This window comes from Macaca thibetana, chromosome 14 (assembly GCF_024542745.1).
Source record: "Macaca thibetana thibetana isolate TM-01 chromosome 14, ASM2454274v1, whole genome shotgun sequence".
Taxonomy (NCBI): domain Eukaryota; kingdom Metazoa; phylum Chordata; class Mammalia; order Primates; family Cercopithecidae; genus Macaca; species Macaca thibetana.
The window spans coordinates 110,866,530-110,883,099 of record NC_065591.1 but is presented as its reverse complement, the minus strand read 5'-3'; the positions used below and the strand labels follow the sequence as shown (position 1 = coordinate 110,883,099).

The 16,570-nt window shown below is 52.1% G+C and overlaps 1 protein-coding gene and 1 long non-coding RNA gene across 4 annotated transcripts; one reads left to right on the top strand and one right to left on the bottom strand.

Moving 5' to 3' along the window:
* The first annotated feature begins 3,412 nt into the window (after window positions 1-3,412).
* On the top strand, window positions 3,413-5,845 carry LOC126936080 (uncharacterized). The gene is made up of 2 exons (XR_007719380.1): window positions 3,413-3,559; window positions 5,204-5,845. It is a non-coding gene; the product is annotated as an uncharacterized LOC126936080 (long non-coding RNA).
* On the bottom strand, window positions 5,340-15,866 carry C2CD2L (C2CD2 like). Of its 3 annotated transcripts, none has more exons than XM_050758402.1 (14): window positions 14,329-15,866; window positions 12,248-12,343; window positions 11,767-11,886; window positions 11,487-11,597; window positions 11,276-11,392; window positions 11,070-11,181; window positions 10,815-10,923; window positions 10,077-10,141; window positions 9,860-9,987; window positions 9,596-9,770; window positions 8,752-8,853; window positions 8,490-8,626; window positions 8,114-8,399; window positions 5,340-6,425 (listed from the first exon to the last, which is right to left on the bottom strand). In XM_050758402.1, exons 1-14 carry the CDS (start codon window positions 14,680-14,682, stop codon window positions 6,214-6,216), a joined length of 2,124 nt encoding a protein of 707 aa, XP_050614359.1. In that variant the 5' UTR covers window positions 14,683-15,866; the 3' UTR covers window positions 5,340-6,213. The 3 variants fall into 3 exon arrangements, with proteins under 3 accessions (XP_050614359.1, XP_050614360.1, XP_050614361.1); XM_050758403.1 differs by having other exon boundaries at window positions 8,490-8,623; window positions 14,329-15,861; XM_050758404.1 differs by lacking the exon at window positions 14,329-15,866 and adding an exon at window positions 13,070-13,244.
* Window positions 15,867-16,570: the final 704 nt, after the last annotated feature.

The window sequence follows — 16,570 nt, the reverse complement described above, 5'->3', positions numbered from 1 at the left end:
TGTCTGGCGGAACCCGTGCGCACCAAAACACGGAAGGGGCGGGAACGGTGGGTGGGGCTAGGCGTCCCGGGCGGACAGAGGGACGACCGGATACGTGCAAAAGGTAGCACATGACCGCGCCTCGATGTTCGGGGCGACGCAAAGGCGGGGAGCGTATGGGCCTGAATTCCCCCAACTGCGCAGACTCGGCCTCCGGGACCCAACGGGCATGCGCAGGGCTCGCGCCCGGTGCCCAGTGGGGTCTCCCTCACGTGGTTCTTCGGTTTAGTTGGCCGGTTGCGTGGGCCTCGCGGAGGAAAAGGCGTGGGAGGCTGCCCAGCGCTGTCGGCCCTGCTCGGCTCAGATTGAAGGTTCTACCCTTTCCTTCAGCCTCTTAGTCTTACTATGTTTTAAATGTTGGTATTATGTTTCTCTTTCCCTCCAAAACTCGGCTTCCCTTCATCCATCCACTCGTTCAGGTTGGAAACCTGGCAGTCATCACTGATTCCTCTCACTTGTCACATCCAATCCATTGCCAAGTTCTGTGGATTCCACCTCCTTTTAAAACAGGATATTTCAAATTCATCCCCTTTTCTTTATCTTCACCGCCTCCCCCACCTCCCCTGTCCAGTGATGACCTCCAGGCAGGATTTATACATTAGTCTAACGGGTCCCGCTGCGTGCACACTTGCTTCCTTCCAAAGCATTCTCCACTTTGCAAAAAGTAGACCTGATCAAGTTACCACCTGCTTCAGACAATTCAAAGGCATTCTATTGCCTTCAGGGCAAAGCTCCAAAACCTTACTGAGGCTTTTTAGACCCTTCGGCATCTGGGCTCTCCCTACTTTTTTTTTTAGTCCCTCTCGACCATATTTCTTGCTCTCCAGTCGCAAATTTCTTTCACCTTTTCCACCACACCAAGCCACCTTTTACCTCTCAAGCCCTGGACTTGTCTTCTTTACCTGGAATAATCCCTTTCTCCTCCTCCCACATTTATTTGACTGATTCCTACTAATTCTTATGGTCTCAGTGTAGACACTTTTTCCAAAAAGTCTTCCTGATAGTCCTTTCTTGTATTTAACAATACAGCTCAATCACATTGTATTCGTCTGTTTACTCTGCATTCTGCGCTAGACTAGTTCTTCACCTTTATAACTCCATCAGTGGGCCGGGTGTCGTGGCTCACGCCTGTGATCCCAGCACTTTGGGAGGCCAAGGCGAGTGGATCATATGAAGTCAGGGGCTCAAGACCTGCCTGGCCAACATGGGGAAACCCTGTCTCTACTAAAAATACAAAAATTAGCTGGGCATTGTGGCGGGCGCCTATAATCTCAGCTACTCAGGAGGCTGAGGCAGGAGAATCGCTTGAACCTAGGAGGCAGAGGTTGCAGTGAGCTGAGATGGCACCACTGCACGCCAGCCTAGGCGACAGAGCAAGACTCTGTCTCAAAACAAAAAAAAAAACCCATCACTCAGCCCAGTGGCTGAAACTCAGTAAGGGTTCAAGACATACTTGTTAAATGATATACCTCAATAAAGTTCGTTAAGATTGATATTTTATTGCATTGTAGTTTTCTGTATCTTCTAATATAAAAATAAACCTCTATAATTTGTATAATCAGCAAACACATTAAATGTTCAATATATATAAAATAAAATTTTAAATGCCATTAAGATAGTAAAGTCATACTTGTGCATAAATTTTGACTTTTGGTTTTAACAACAGTGAGTTGTAACTTGGTTCCTATTTTAAAATAGGGTTTTGCCGGGCGCTGTGGCTTATGCGTGTAGTCCCAGCACTTTGGGAGGCCGAGGAGGGTAGATCATGAGGTCAGGAGCTTGAAACCAGCCTGGCTAACATGGCAAAACCCCATCTCTACTAAAAATACAAAAATTAGCCAGGTGTGGTGGTGGGCACCTGTAGTCCTAGCTACTCAGGAGGCTGAAGCAGGAAAATCGCTTGAACCCGGGAGGCAGAGGTTGCAGTGAGCCAAAATCACACCCCTGCACTCCAGCCTGGGCAACAGAGAGAGACACTGTCTCAAAAAAAAAAAAAAAAAAAAAAAGTTTTAAAAAATGTAATTCAAAAGTAACAGAATATATCTTACCAACTTTATTCATTCAAAAATGCATATAGTAGTACTTCATGAAATGCCAACCTCATTTTAATTCAGATTTGCTTCACTGAAAATAGCTTTTAGCTTTATTTAGCAACTTTATGAAGAAAAAGTTCATTCACAGAGCTGTGTGAACTCAAACATAGGTTACAGAGCAAAAATTTCAGGATTGCTCTGGGATCCATATATATGTTTCCAAAATTTAAAGCAGTGTCATGCTGTCTAGCATAGTTTACTTCTATCTCAATCTGCTTCTCTTGAAAACAAGCCACAATTTTGGCTGGGTAATTCAGACATATCCCAAGATTTGTTCTTTAAAAGCTGCCACAAAAACTGAAAGCATAATTCATACTCATTAAAAGCTGTGGATCTCTTCTGAAAGTGTGAAATGGATTAAGTTGATGAAAATATGTTTCGTATTTTTTTCATTCATTTAAAAATTCCCTATTTTTGAAACGTGATCAGGCTCTTCTTCACTAAAATATGTCATTCCATGGAACTCTGGGCAGCTCAGCACTGGAAGCTCAATACAGATTCCAGTTGCCATCTACTCAGTCCCCAGGTCTTGTAGAAATCTGAATACCTGTTCTTCCATCAACAAAAGTTTCTTGTGCAATCACAAGTTCATTGTGTTTGGCTGTCCTGTCATACTGGTAGAAAAACTGTTCCTCTATGAACCACTAGAGTTACATTTCTGTTTTTTTGTTTTTTTTTGAGACGGGGTCTCGCTCTGTCACCCAGGCTGGAGTGCAGTGGCCGGATCTCAGCTCACTGCAAGCTCCGCCTCCTGGGTTCACGCCATTCTCCTGCCTCAGCCTCCCGAGTAGCTGGGACTACAGGCGCCCGCCACCTCGCCCGGCTAGTTTTTTGTATTTTTTTTAGTAGAGACGGGGTTTCACCGTGTTAGCCAGGATGGTCTCGATCTCCCGACCTCGTGATCCGCCCGTCTCGGCCTCCCAAAGTGCTGGGATTACAGGCTTGAGCCACCGCGCCCGGCCTAGAGTTACATTTCTTAGATTAGGGGAAACAGCTTGAAAAATCTCTTTGAATTTTCATGATCTAGAATTGAACATTTCACTATATAAAAATCAACCAAATCGATGTGTCCATCAATGGAGGATTGGATAAAGAAAATGTAGCGAATGTAGTAAGTGATAAAATGCAGTTTATAAACTCCAACTTGACTTTAATAAATTAAATTCCAAGCTATCACACAGCAATGGACATCATGATCATCTCCCAACACACACACACACACACAGTGGAATACTACTCAGCCATAAAAAAGAATGAAATCATGTGTTTTCCAGCAACATGGATGGAACCAGAGGCCATTATCCTCAGTGAAATAACTCAAGAAACAGAAAATCAAATATGGCATATTCTCACTTATAAGTGGGAGCTAAATAATGGGTATACATGGACATACAGAGCGGAATAAAAGACATCGGAGACTATGAAAGGTGAGAAGGTGGGAGGAGGGTGGGGGTTGAAAAACTACCTATTGGGTATGATGTTCACTATTTGGGCGATGCGTACACTAAAAAAAGCCCAAACTTCACCCCTATGCATGCAATAAGTGTATGTAAGAAACCTGCACGGCCGGGCGCGGTGGCTCAAGCCTGTAATCCCAGCACTTTGGGAGGCTGAGGCGGGTGGATCACGAGGTCAGGAGATCGAGACTATCCTGGCTAACACGGTGAAACCCCGCCTCTACTAAAAATACAAAAAACTAGCCGGGCGTGGTGGCGGGCGCCTGTAGTCTCAGCTACTCGGGAGGCTGAGGCGGGAGAATGGCATGAACCCGGGAGGCGGAGCTTGCAGTGAGCCGAGATCACGCCACTGCACTCCAGCCTGGGAGACACAGCGAGACTCCGTCTCAAAAAAAAAAAAAAAAAAAAAAAAAACCTGCACTAGGCCGGGCGCGGTGGCTCACGCCTGTAATCTCAGCACTTTAGGAGGCTGAGGCGGGTGGATCACTTGAGGTCAGGAGTTTGAGACCACCCTGGCCAACATAGTGAAACCCTGGCTCTACTAAAAATCCAGAAATTAGCCGGGTGTGGTAGCATGTGCCTGTAATCCCAGATACTCGGGAGGCTGAGGCAGGAGAATCGCTTGAACCGGGGAGGCGGAGGTTGCAGTGAGCCAAGATCGCACCACTGCACTTCAGCCTGGGAGACAGAGTGAGACCCTGTCTCAAAAAAAAAAAAAAAAAAAAGAAACCTGCACTTGTGCCCCCAAATATATAAAACTAAATTATCTAATTGAAAAAAAAACCAAATATCTATACTCTCCATTCTTCCCAGATATCTCATATTTGGTTAACAGTGTAGACAGGAGCATGAGGAACAGTAACAATTTCCACATGCTATCTACCCAAAGGCATGTGCCCTAAACACCCTGAGATGTAGGTAGTCATAGGATGTCAAGGCTGGAAGTGAACTGAATGATTATCCAGGTCACCCTTATTTTAGAGATGAGGAAGTTGAGGTCCCCAAAGGAGAAGTCACTTGCTCAAGATCACTTGGTTTGTTTGTGGCAGACTCAGTTTTCTTGCTTCCTGGTCCTGCATTCTGCCCAATATCCTGTAGCAGCTTACCTGGTTCAAATCCTGTATAAGATCCCCAGCACAGGAACCAGGGACACAAGAGTTTGCTAGGATCTATCAATCCCTGAAATTTGCCCACATTTCAGAATGAGAGCTTTTCTATGTTGAAACACTTCTAAGACTTCCCCCTCCCAGTTTCTTCTGAGGCAACAGTTAACACTTACTCAGCACTCCATTTACTTCTCATCCACAGCCAAATGATAGCTATGATGATTGAAGTTCCCATTTTACGGATGAGAAAACTGAGGCACTGAAGAGGTTACATAACTTGCCCAAGGTCACACAAGTAATTAGAGGAGCTGGGACTCAAACCCAGGCAGGCAGTCTAGTTACAGGGTCCAAGCTCTGATCTCCATTACATCCTAGAAGGAGGAGTGTGTTCCAGAAAGGGGAATGAAGACTAACCTGTACTAGTCGATTGACTTTTTGGCTACAATTTCACACTCCAGAGCCTCCTGTCTCTTCTATCCTTTCTCTGCACGCCCCTTCTTCCCTGCAGGAACTTCTTAGCAGATCCACAATGTGTGTCATCTACCCAACCTCATTATCCGGGCCCGTCTCTCATCCTCCCACACCATCCATGTCACAGCCTGGCTGCCTACTGCCTTTCAAAGGATAACCAGTTGTCCAGTTTATAAACTCCAATTTCACTTTAATAAATTAAATTCCAAGCCATCACACAGCAATGGACATCATCATCGTCTCCCAACACACAGAGGTGCAGCCTTGCGTGGCTCCACCATCACAGTCTTTAAATAAAGCCCCTAAAGCCATCTCTCTGGGGAAGGCTTCCCAGCAGGCTCCCGGCTCCCTCCTTCCCACAGAGCCACTGCTCACAGAGAAGGCATCAAGTACAAAAAACGGTAATAAAGGGGGAGGGAGGGATGAGGAGCAGGAAGGGAGGCAGAAAGGTGGGGAGTACCTGCCCCCCATCCCGGGCCGGCCCTGCTGTCTGTGAGCTGCCAACATTCTCAGAGGCAGACACTGGTGCTGGTCTGAGTGGGGACCTGAGGGAGGTGTGGGAGCCCCATCCTGAAGGGAATTACCCACCCTCCTGGGACAGAAAAGAAGGGTCACCTAGGAGAGATGCCCTCTATCATCTGTTCACGGAGGGTCCTAAGCCACACATATAAATAGAAAAGAGAATAAATAAGGGAGGAAGGGTCAGCTGAAGAGCTGAGCACCCTGGGACTCCACTCAGGGACCAGGCTCAGCAGGAGGCAAACGCTTCTGGGGAATGCCCACACATGCCAGACAGGGCCCTTCTCTCCCTCCCAGCCACCAGTCCCTCGTCTATGTCCTCGGCAACGGGTGCCCACCTCTCATGTGCTTCCCGTTCCAAATATCCTTCCAACCGGCCCCGTGGCCCAGGGTGGACAGGGCTTCCTGGAACCCAGAGGACTTTCCTGGCCCAGGCGCTGGAGATCCAGGAAGGGGTATGGAAGGGGAGGTGGGGAATGGGCTAAGAGAACTTGTGCCCTTTCCTAGCTCAGGAAGTAAGGAGGGTCCTCAGAGCTGGGGGCTGGGGTTACCATTGGCCTTGGGTTTGGATTTGAAGGAAAAGCGCTTGATAAGGCGGCGAGAAAAGCTGCCGGCCTTCTTTCGGACACTGGGCGTGGCCGTTGCGTTGGAGAGGTCATCGTGTGATTGGCTCAGGCCAGCTTCCTTCTGTCGAGGCCTCCGGCGGAAGATGAGCTTAGTGCCGCTGCGCAGGAAACTCACTGCAGGGGAAGAGGGGAAACTAAGGCAGAGAGGGGCACGGGGTGGGGTGAGACGGGGGCAGAGACATGACCGAGAATGGAGGGATCGAGGATGTGGACAGGATCAGTCCCGTGGCCCAGAAGCCAGGCTTCCTCAGGAAAAAAAAGAAGAAACATACTTCTCCAAAAGGCTTCGTGGAAAAAAAGAAAAAAGAAAACGAAAGCATAAACAAACATGTGCTTTATCCTTCCTGAGGCAAAAATCGTGGTACTTGTGGAGATCTGTGTACACTCCTAACTCTGCCCGCAAAAGAGTTATCACGGGGCTGGCTGCTTTGTGAGGACAAACTGGGATTGGGCCTCTTTCCTATGGGAAGACAAAAGCTACCAGAAGGTACTCCCAAAAGCCTATAAATCATGAAGGGAAAGGTGGGTTGACACTGACTTGTTAACCGAATTCCAGGCTGTGAGCAGGAAGTGGTGCATCTAGAAACTTCAAAGAGGTAAATTCAGAATCAGTATAATGAGCAGGGTGCTCACCCAGCAGGCTTTGGAGGTAGAAACCTCATTATCTCAAGAAGTGATGCAGGCTTAAAAAATAGATCCATCCATGGTTGATAGTCTCACTGGTAGAGGAATGAAGATGTTTTAGGGTGAGCCTCTCAACTTTTAAAGTTAGAAGAACTACCACCACTGGTCACAGCCTGTCTTGCTGCCAGAAGGACAATCCAAGGGTTGGCCTGGGGTAGGATTTCTTATACTCATGGGGGAGGGGGTGCAGAATGAAAGGGAAGAATTTTTTTTTTTTTTTTGAGACGGAGTCTCACTCTGTCACCCAGGCTGGAGGGCAGTGTCATGATCTCGGCTCACTGCAACCTCCGCCCCACCGCTTCAAGCAATTCTCCTGCCTTAGCCTCCCGAGTAGCTGGGAATACAGGCGCCTGCCACCACACCTGGCTAATTTTTGTATTTTTAGTAGAGACGGGGTTTCCCCATGTTGGCCAGGCTGGTCTTGACCTCCTGACCTCGTGATCCACCCACTTTGGCCTCCCAAAGTGCTAGGATTACAGGCATGAGCCACTGCGCCAAACCACGGAAAATTTTTTTTTTTTTTTTTTTTTTGAGACAGGGTCTCACTCTGTCACCCAGGCTGGAGTGCTATGGCACAATCATGGCTCACTGCCTCAACCTCCTTGAACCTCAACCTCCCAGGCTCAAGGAATCCTCCCACCTCAGCCCCCTGAGTAGCTGAGATTACAGGTGTGTGCCACTGTGCCCGAGCAATTTATTGTATTTTTAGTAGAGACAGGGTCTTGCCATGTTGCCCAGGCTAGTCTTGAACTCCTGTACTCAGGTAATCCGCCTGCCTTGGCCTCCCAAAGTGCCAGCGTGAGCCACTACGCCCTGCCTGGGAATAAATTTTTATAATTTTTTTTTAAAGGACAGGAAAACTGGCACTTAGACTCAGGAAGAAAGAACAATGGAGGTAAAGGGAAATAATCTGGCATCCCTTCCTATCACAAGCATGTCAGATCTAGGCCAGGAACCAAGGCACCAAGTTCCCTCCTCTAGGCTAGCTTGGCTGAACTAGGCTGGGAACTCCGGCTGTCTCTTAGGGGAGAAGAGAAGGCACGTTGGCTTGAGGTCCCCCAGGTCATGATATGTGTATAAAAGAAGAGATGAGGGGCACCCTGCCAACGTCCCCCTACCTTTGTGATCCTTGAGGCTGCGGGTCTCCAGGGCACCAGTGGACCCTGTTTCCGACTCAACGTCATCCACAGATGGCCTCTCAGAAATATCCGAACGGGTTGTCTCGTCTGCTTCCTGGACACTTGTAGGACTGGAGAGGGCATCTAGGGGTCCTGGAGACATGGCTGGTGGGTCTGAGGGAGGTGAAGAGGGACCTCCACTGGTCCCTGCATCATCCTGCATTGAGGCTTCCAGGGATGCCGCATAGCCCAGGGATAGTGCCAACTCGTCCTGAGCAATGGGCACCTGGCAGGAGGGACGAGTTTAAATGGGCAGGAGTGACCGACTCATTAGGGCTTTCTCCCCATCCCAGCTCCTCTCCCAGAGCCCTGTTACCTTGGAAACACCAGAGATGATGAGAGTGCTGCGCTTGGTGGGTGTCTTCTTGGCTGCCCGCCCGCTGGGCTCTGTCAGCTGGCGAATCGCTGTCTCTGCCACAGGGTCCAAGCCGTTGGAAAGGTGGCTGTCCCCTGCTGGGGGTGCAAAGGATGGATAACCTGACTTCTCCCTGGCTCTTTCTTGGATTGGAACTCAGAGTACTTTTTGATGCTGGGGCACCAGGGCCAACCCACACTCATGTACCCCATTCCCCACTCACGGCTGCTGCTATGGGAGGCATTGCTGGGGCCACTGCTCTCACTCAGCACAGTCGTCGTCTTCTCGGTCACCTCCACCTTGGACGGGGAGCGGGAGGGGGAGTCTGGTGGGTGGGGGAGGGTCAGTGAGCTGGGAGGTGCTTCAGAGTGGCCCCCACCCCTACTGTCTTTGTTGAGATGCAGACTTTGGGTGACTCAGAGGGCAAGAATGATTGAGGGGTGATTAATCACAAGGGTGATTAAGAAGATGCCGTGGGGACTAAAAGACACCCCAGGAGCTAATGGGAGTGTAGGAAAGTGCCATGGGGCCTGCTGAGGGTGTGGGGAGATGCTATGAAAATATGGAGGGGGGACAGTGGGGGTACTGGGGTCCCCTGAGGTTGGGGCAATTCCATGGGGGCCCCTATAATGGCCGAAGTACCATGGGGGCCCACTGAGTGGGGCAGAAATGCCACAGAGGCCTCTGGGTTTGCTGGAGGAACCCAGGGGGTACTGGAGGGCTGAGGGTAGCAGGATGGACATTTATAGTCAGCTAGGGCTAAGGACACCTGTGAAAAGCCAGAGGAGAAGCTGGAAGGTGGGAGTGCAACAGTCCTGTGTGAGGAGGGGCACGAGGAGGATCCAGAAGGGTGGTAGAGTGAGAGGAATTGCTGGGGAAATGGCAGAAGGTAACAGAAAATTTGAAAGAGACAAAGATTGGGAGGAAGGTGTGGTAGGACTGGAATGGAATATCTGAAAACAGGGGGAGTTGGAATTAAGGCTTTCTCTCCTCTTTCACTGTCCCGCCTTGGGTCTGCAGTCCCAGGCCCCTGGTTAGAGCTGGGCTCCCAGGCTCCTTCTCTTTACCTAATTTGCCATCTATACGGGGCCGGGATTGGACGGTGGTGACTGTGGTGACAATGGTGCCATCGGGCATGATGGTCCGGTCAAGCTCAATCTTCTTGGTAGGTGTGATGCTGGGGCGTGGAGTGGAGGAGGTGGGAGTACCCAGGTTCCGGGGAGAGCCCTCCTCGTACTGAAGCTGCCCAGGGGTGGGAGAGAGAAGAGGCAGAGCCTCAGAGACTGCCCATCCCCTGTGTCCTCCCACTGCCCCAGGGGTCAGCTTCTTACCTCCACTGCCATGGTGGCTGCTGGTCCCAGGGCTTTCCCTGGCCCTGGGGTGAGTGGGCATACCTGTCTTCGAGAAAGTGGTCTGGAGGGGGAGCCCACAGGCAGTGTGGCCTGGCCTAGGAGTTCGGCTGGGGAAAGGGATGGCACTATGAGCTGGGCCCACGGCCAGGCTCCACTCTGCACCCACCCAGGGGTGCCCCTCCCGCCCCTCACTCACTGTCTCCACAGCTGCTGCTCCTCAGCACTTTGAGGGTCAGCTCCCGGCTCTGGGGGCCCAGATCCCTGTGGGACAAGAGGAGATGGGGCAAGAAGGGGAAGATTAGCAAGCTGAACCCACACTTGAGTGGATCACAGGCCAGAGGCAGAGAGCTGTGTACATAAATAAAACGGCACAAATGCTCCAATTCCAAATTCTCTCTCATCCCAAGAGAAAGGGACAGGGCCTGAGTGGGAACCATGCTCCTCAGCTGTGCATTCAAATCCTCCCTGGCCCTGCTCCTCCTGTCTTGCCAGTCTCTCAGTTGCAAGCCACCCTCTTTCATTTGCTCCAGCTCTTCCCTCTGCCGAGAATACTTTCACACTCTGATGAAATCCTACTGTTGCTCTAAAGTGTGGTTTAAATGCCATCTCCTCCATGAAGCCTACTCTGATCCTTATTCCCTCATGGGAATTAATCTCCCCCCGACCTAGGCACTGCAGTGACACATTATATAAACCTCAACTGGAGTGGTTATACCATCTTCTTTGTTTATACCTGTCTCTGCCTCAAGCTTGTCATTGACCCAGGGGTGGGGGTCAAGTCTGTATCCCTAAGACCCACGCCAGGACCTGGCATACAATAGGAGCTCACACCAAAGGCTACTGAAAACAAGAGCTGATTCCTGCAAGGGCTGTGCTGGAAAGGTTTGATCCTTTCTGCTGTGGAGCATGGGGTCGGGGCAGGTTTACTCCTTACAGTGCCAGGTCTTCTGTCCACTCCACCTCGGGTCCAGCCCTCGCGGGCTTGGTCCACTTCTGCTGCATGGGGTTGTCAAGTTCAGCTACACAGCACAGTTCCTCGGTGCCTGGGAGGAACCAGAAGTTAGAAGATGCTCAGATCAAAGATGGAAAGTCAATGCAGAATAAAGAGGCTGCACCCTTGGCAGAGGGGCAGAGAGCACCTGCAACCAGCCATAGCCTTGGCAGTCCCGCAGCCACTTCTAGCTCTCACCTTCCAGCTCATTTCCCAAGTGAGATGCCCGAAGCTGCCGTAGGAATAACCGGGTAGGTCTGGGAATGGCTGGCTGAGCCTGGGGCAACATGGGTGGCTTCTCACTGGGTACCTAAGAATAGAAGAAGGTCCAAAGAGCAAGAATCCTGACATAGCACGCTGGGGACAAGGTGCATGCAAATCTTTTGCTTTGGGTGCCAACTCACCAGGCCTCCTGGGGCAGAGCACGCCCTGAGGTTGACCATCATGGCTGGCTGGGTGCTGACTATGGCATCCTTGATCAGTTCCTCAATTGTGGAGAGCTCTACTTGTTCCTCACCTCTCTGTAGAGAGGAGAAGGGAACAACAAGGAGGTGGATCCCCCACCTCTGCCTCCCTCCCTGTTCTGCCTCTTCTCTGCCACCCCTGCCTCCTTACCTCCCTGGCCTGCAGCTTGGGAAGCACCGTTAGGCTGAGATCTGGGCGATCAGTGAAGGCCCATGATATGAGCAGCCCCTCACCAGGGATTTCTTCCAGGTTGACTTCCAACTACGGACAGGAACAAAGTGACTGGACTGACTTGCCCCATTTCCCCAAGGACTCCTAATTCCTGAGGACCCTCCCTTCCTGAATTCCATCCCAGAGAGGAAACAAATGGAAGAAGCCGAGCCAATGGAACCGCCCCCTGCCCAACTCAGTTTCCCACATCCCCTTCTACCTGTGTTGGTGGCAGTGTCAGAGTGACGTGGTAGGTCTCCATGGAGACAGCAGCGGGGGACTGCTGGGTCACAGAGACTGGGAACCGCACCTCCTCAGCAGAGAGCTGGCAACGCAGCACCTGAGACCGGCGAGGTGGGTCAGATGTGGGGGAAGGGTGCTCGCCCTGCTTTGTCCTGCCCTATAATAGTTCAGCAGACCCCTCCCCACTTCCATTTTCCTAGGGACTTCATGTTTTCAGGATCATAACTCCCTAAAAGAATCAGATAAACGCCAAAGACTCCTCTCCCCAGAAAAATGCAGATAAACACACATCCAACATTTTGCGCATAACTTCAATGGGATTCTCAGACTTCCTGAAGTCAATCCTTAGATCCAAAAGGCATTCACAGACTCCAGGTTAAGAACCTCTGGACTAAAGGGAGCCCTTGGGATCAGTCCTTTTTGGACCCCAAAGACAGCAGTGGCCATCAGACCCTTACCATGGTATGCTCAGATTGGTCTACGCAGGTCACATGACTGATGCTGGCTCTGGGTGGGAGTTGGGGCACCTCCTCAAAGGCGATTTGGATGGAGCTCTGAAGGAGTAATGTGGGCACAGGATCAGGTTTCTGGAGCTGCCCCCACAGGGCTGGCCTGCTCAGTTGCTGGCTGGACTCTGCCACTGCGGAGGCCTCAGCTGCAGGCTGGCTTCTGGCCCCTCCTTGGCTCAGGGCTTTAGGACAGGAGGTAGTCCCCTCAAAGCCTGCCTCTCCAGGGGCCTGTAGCTGCTAGGAGCCACTGAGCAATGGGGAGTTAGTCCACCTCAGAGACTAGATCACCTTGAGCTGAAGACCCTGGCTTCCTCCTGGAATACCAGGAGCTTCCTTCTTCTTCTCGCCACCATCCCTTTCATCCCCTACCCTACACCTAAAAAACGTGTACATAGAAAAAAGTTAAGGTGCTGGTTGCCACCTATATATAATAGCTGGGCAGAGAGGGAAAGGGCTAAGCCACGGGTAAAGGTGGTAGAGCCACCTTGTCCAAGATAAGAGCTGGAGAAATGAAGCTAAGCCTTCTTCCAAATAAATAGGATGTGGAAGCTCAAGAGTATGATGCTTCATATTCTTGGAGATGAAGACTAGCATGGCCTTGGGGATCTGTACCGGGGGACTGGGAAAAGATACAAGCTCAGAGGACTCAAGAGTCCAGGGGCCTGGCTAATTCCTCAAGGCAGATAGCAGGAAGGTATTAGAGAGCAGAAAGCTGCTTAGATCTCAAAAGAGCTGCTCCCTAATTCTTCCACAGTAATGGAAGCAACCTACCGCAGCCCCACCTGGATGGAGAGCAGTGCGGACACAGAATTGAGGAAGGAGCACAGAATTGGCTGGCAACTCTTCCTTGGGTCTTGAGATGGAGGAAACAAATCCACAGGGTTCATTTGCCTGGCAAACCAGGGGAAGCCAACTCCTTTGCTCTGGTAGCTGTCTCATTCAAAGGCTAGGCCAAGGAAGATGGGGAGACAGATGCTTGAAACCTCAATCTCCCCACCCTCTGCAAGGGAGGCCAATGTCCAGCTGAGTCAGCTATCCTGGGGAGTTGCTTCTGACCGAGGGACAAGGTACAGGGAGAGTTGGATGAAGAGGTGGGTGCAAGGTATTAACTGACAGATGCCATCTGGCTTTCAGCCCGCCAGCTGGACAGAGGAAATAGAGCAATTTCTTGGGGCCATTTCTGTTTCCAGGCATCTGGGGAACTAGTAAGGTAAAGCCTCCAAATTCATAGTGACTGGAAATAGAGAACCCTCTGAGCAAGGAGCTGATGGACTGTGAGAGCAAGGAGAGATTGCTGGGCCAGGATGGGAGGGAGCTCCAGAAAAGAGAGACTTCTACCTCCCACCTTATCTCCGTCTCATGACCACGCTTCCTGCCCCACTTCCTGGGAGGCCAGATGCCCATGGTGCAATGGGAGGAAGTAGGCTGGACTGGTTTGTGACTGACCCTCAAGGGGCAGCTGCAAGCTCATCTACTGGTAAGGGCACTGTCAATCTGTTCTCCACCTGAACACTCCCCCACCCCCCAAAGAACCACAGGCCAGCATGGAGGATGTGTTTGACTGTAGCAGTGAAATTACTGTGGGGTAGGGGAGTGATTCAGGCTCTTTGGGGATCTGCCCGACCACACCAGGGATTTGGGGCATGAAATGTTAAATGGGTGTGGTGGCATGAGAAGCAGGCAAATTCCTTCTGCAGGTGCACCTGTCTCCCACGCCCCAACACAACCAGCACCCAGGCAAGGCGGAAGTGCCCTCAAGCACAGGGATTAGCGTTGCTATGAGAACAGCAACTTGTGCATGGGTTTGGAGCCAGAGTACCTTGCCCACAGAAATGGAGATCTGGGAACCCAGTTGGATTTCTACAACCCCCAGCCTTAGCGGCACCCTTTTCTCTGATCCGGGAGGGGAAGAGAAGCCATAGGGTTCCCCCGTTAATGCCCACCCCCAACTGGCCTCCTAGCAGGAGCAGTCAGTCCCTCCCCTGGAAAGAAAGGCTGAAGGGACCACCCAAGCGCTTGGTCCAACTCACCCCGTTCCTGCAGGCCTGCTCGTTCAGCGCTCGCACCCAAGCCCGCTGCCAGTTCTCCCGGAAAGACTTGAAGGCGAAGAGTGACGCCAGGAGGCCCCGGACTCCTGGCTCCTCGGCGGCGCCAGCCCGAGTCGCCCGCAGCCTCAGCAGCGAGCGCCACACGCCCAGCTCCCGTAGGGAACCCGCGGGTTCCCCCGCTAAGGCGGGTCCCGGGCCCCGGTTCCCGCGGGCCCGCGCCAGCCACAAGCCCCGGGCATATTGCAGCAGCCAGGCGAACACCGTGAGCAGCGAGGCTGCGAAGAGGATCAGGAGGGCCACCCAGCCCACGTCCCGCTGCCCCCAGCCCGGATCCATGCTCCGCGCGGGCTCCGGTCCCGGTCCCGGCTGAGGCTCAGCCGCTACCCCGGGGGAGCATGGCCCGGGCTGGCCGCGGGGCGGGGGCGGGCTCCCCCGGGGCTGGGCGCGCGGGGTCGGGGGCTCTCCGCGGTTGAGTGCCCAGGACTAGTGTATGCCACAGAGCGAGGAGAGGAGGTCCTCGGGGGTCGCGACGCCGGGGTCTCTGTCTCCGTGGTCCGGGTCCCTTCTAGCTTGGTCAGCAGTCGGACCCTAGTTAGTCGCCGGCCAGTGCCCGACTCCTCCCACCGCGCGGGCCCCGCCGGACCCGGTAGAGGACTGGTCTGCAAAGACGCTGGGGCTCGCGGGCCGGCACCGGCTCCGGGAGGGCTGCGTGCGCAGAGCTGACACTGACAACACCGCCGGCGCCCCGCCCCCACCCGCCCTTAAAGGAGCCGCACCCGCGCCGGGCGGGGCCACGACAGCCTGGCGCTCCCTCGCTGGAGGAGGGCGGGAGGGCGAGCAGCCAGCGGAGGAGGTTCCGGGGTTGAAAATAGGCGGGATCTTTGATCACCTCGCCCCATCTTGCTATCGCGGTGCTCCCACACTCAGCTCAAGGCAAGAGTAACTTCACTTACCTAAGATCCTGCCTTTGCTTTCCCCTGTGCTTGTTAGATTTCCACAGGTCGGACGCCTGTGAGGTTAAGAAGGAGGTGACCCCTGTGGAAATCACCGCCCCCTTCTCCCAACACCCCCAGACTCAGCGACTTCTAGCTTCCCATTTCCTGGGGGAAGCGAGGCCCAGGGTAAGAAGGTGCAGAACATCCCTCCCAGATAGAAGTGTCTGGCAGAGGTTCCGCTGATGTCAACAGAGAGAAAGCAGAACTTGAAGCTGGGAGAGGTTGAGAGTAGAACGCCGAATTTTGAATTCCCCCCACCATCATCACCCTCCTTCCTCTTGGAGCTTGGACCCAGAAACAGCCCCATTAACCTACTTGCCCGTGTAGATTTGTTCTGGAGATTCCCAAGCCCAGGCTGTGTGTCTGTTTTTAAAAATAATATATTTCCATAGTAACAGCTCCTGCCTATGGAGCACGTGCAGAGGGGGTGGTAATGACAGGGGAGCTGGCAATGTAACACTGGACTGAATAGATTCAGCCACAAGACCTTGCACTCCGAGTATGTGATATCCCAACAAGCTCTCAAGAAATGGTGCTGTAGGTACACTGCCCAACCTCTGGCCTCAGGAGCCATCTTTTCCTAGACTCAAGGAGTTGATTCAACCTCTACAGGACTGGGGCTCATCAATGCTTGCTGAGGACAGGGGAAGGAAATACCTTCAAAAGGATTCAAAGGAATCCTGTGGGAATTCACTTTCTCCCAAGAGCCCCTTCTTCATACATGTGGGAAGGTCTTTGGCACACAGTCCCTTTCTTAAAGAGGTAGGATGGAAAGTTGTTAAGTATCTTTCTCCCAAACCCAAATAGTTGTCCGAGGAATGAGCACATGAAAATAAGAGAATAAACAATGCCTTCTAAAGTGTGAGGTTGCAGGGCTAGGTAGAACCTGACAGGTCAGCAACAGGTTTGTCTAAGCCAGAGGAGGTGGTGGGTTAGGCTGGGCCTCCCTGGATTTCCCTGTAAGAAATGATGGGGAGAGGTGGGGATGAATGAAGTAACCTCCTGTGGCCTGCCCATGTACTGTCACTGGACTGCCAAATCAGTGGAGATTCCTAGAGTCTGGGTTTCTAATCTCAAAGGGAGGAGAAGGCATGAAATCGAGGGAGGAGAGAACTCAGGGCCAGAACCCAGGGATGCAGGAGGAAGCTGTCAGTGGGGAGAGCAGCTAGGGTTTAGGGGAGCAGGTTATGCAGGAAGTTGTCCAGGTAGAAGGTTTCCCTATGAAGACC

What these genes read in the sequence shown, in the direction of transcription:
- C2CD2L (XM_050758402.1), bottom strand. Translation starts at nt 14,682, where the DNA reads ATGGATCCGGGCTGGGGGCAGCGGGACGTGGGCTGGGTGGCCCTCCTG. An exon ending in ACCAATCTGAGCATACCATG is followed by an intron (nt 11,887 to 12,247) that starts GTAAGGGTCTGA and finishes CGCCGGTCTCAG; the next exon opens with GTGCTGCGTTGCCAGCTCTC. An exon ending in TGGACAGAAGACCTGGCACT is followed by an intron (nt 10,142 to 10,814) that starts GTAAGGAGTAAA and finishes CTTGTCCCACAG; the next exon opens with GGATCTGGGCCCCCAGAGCC.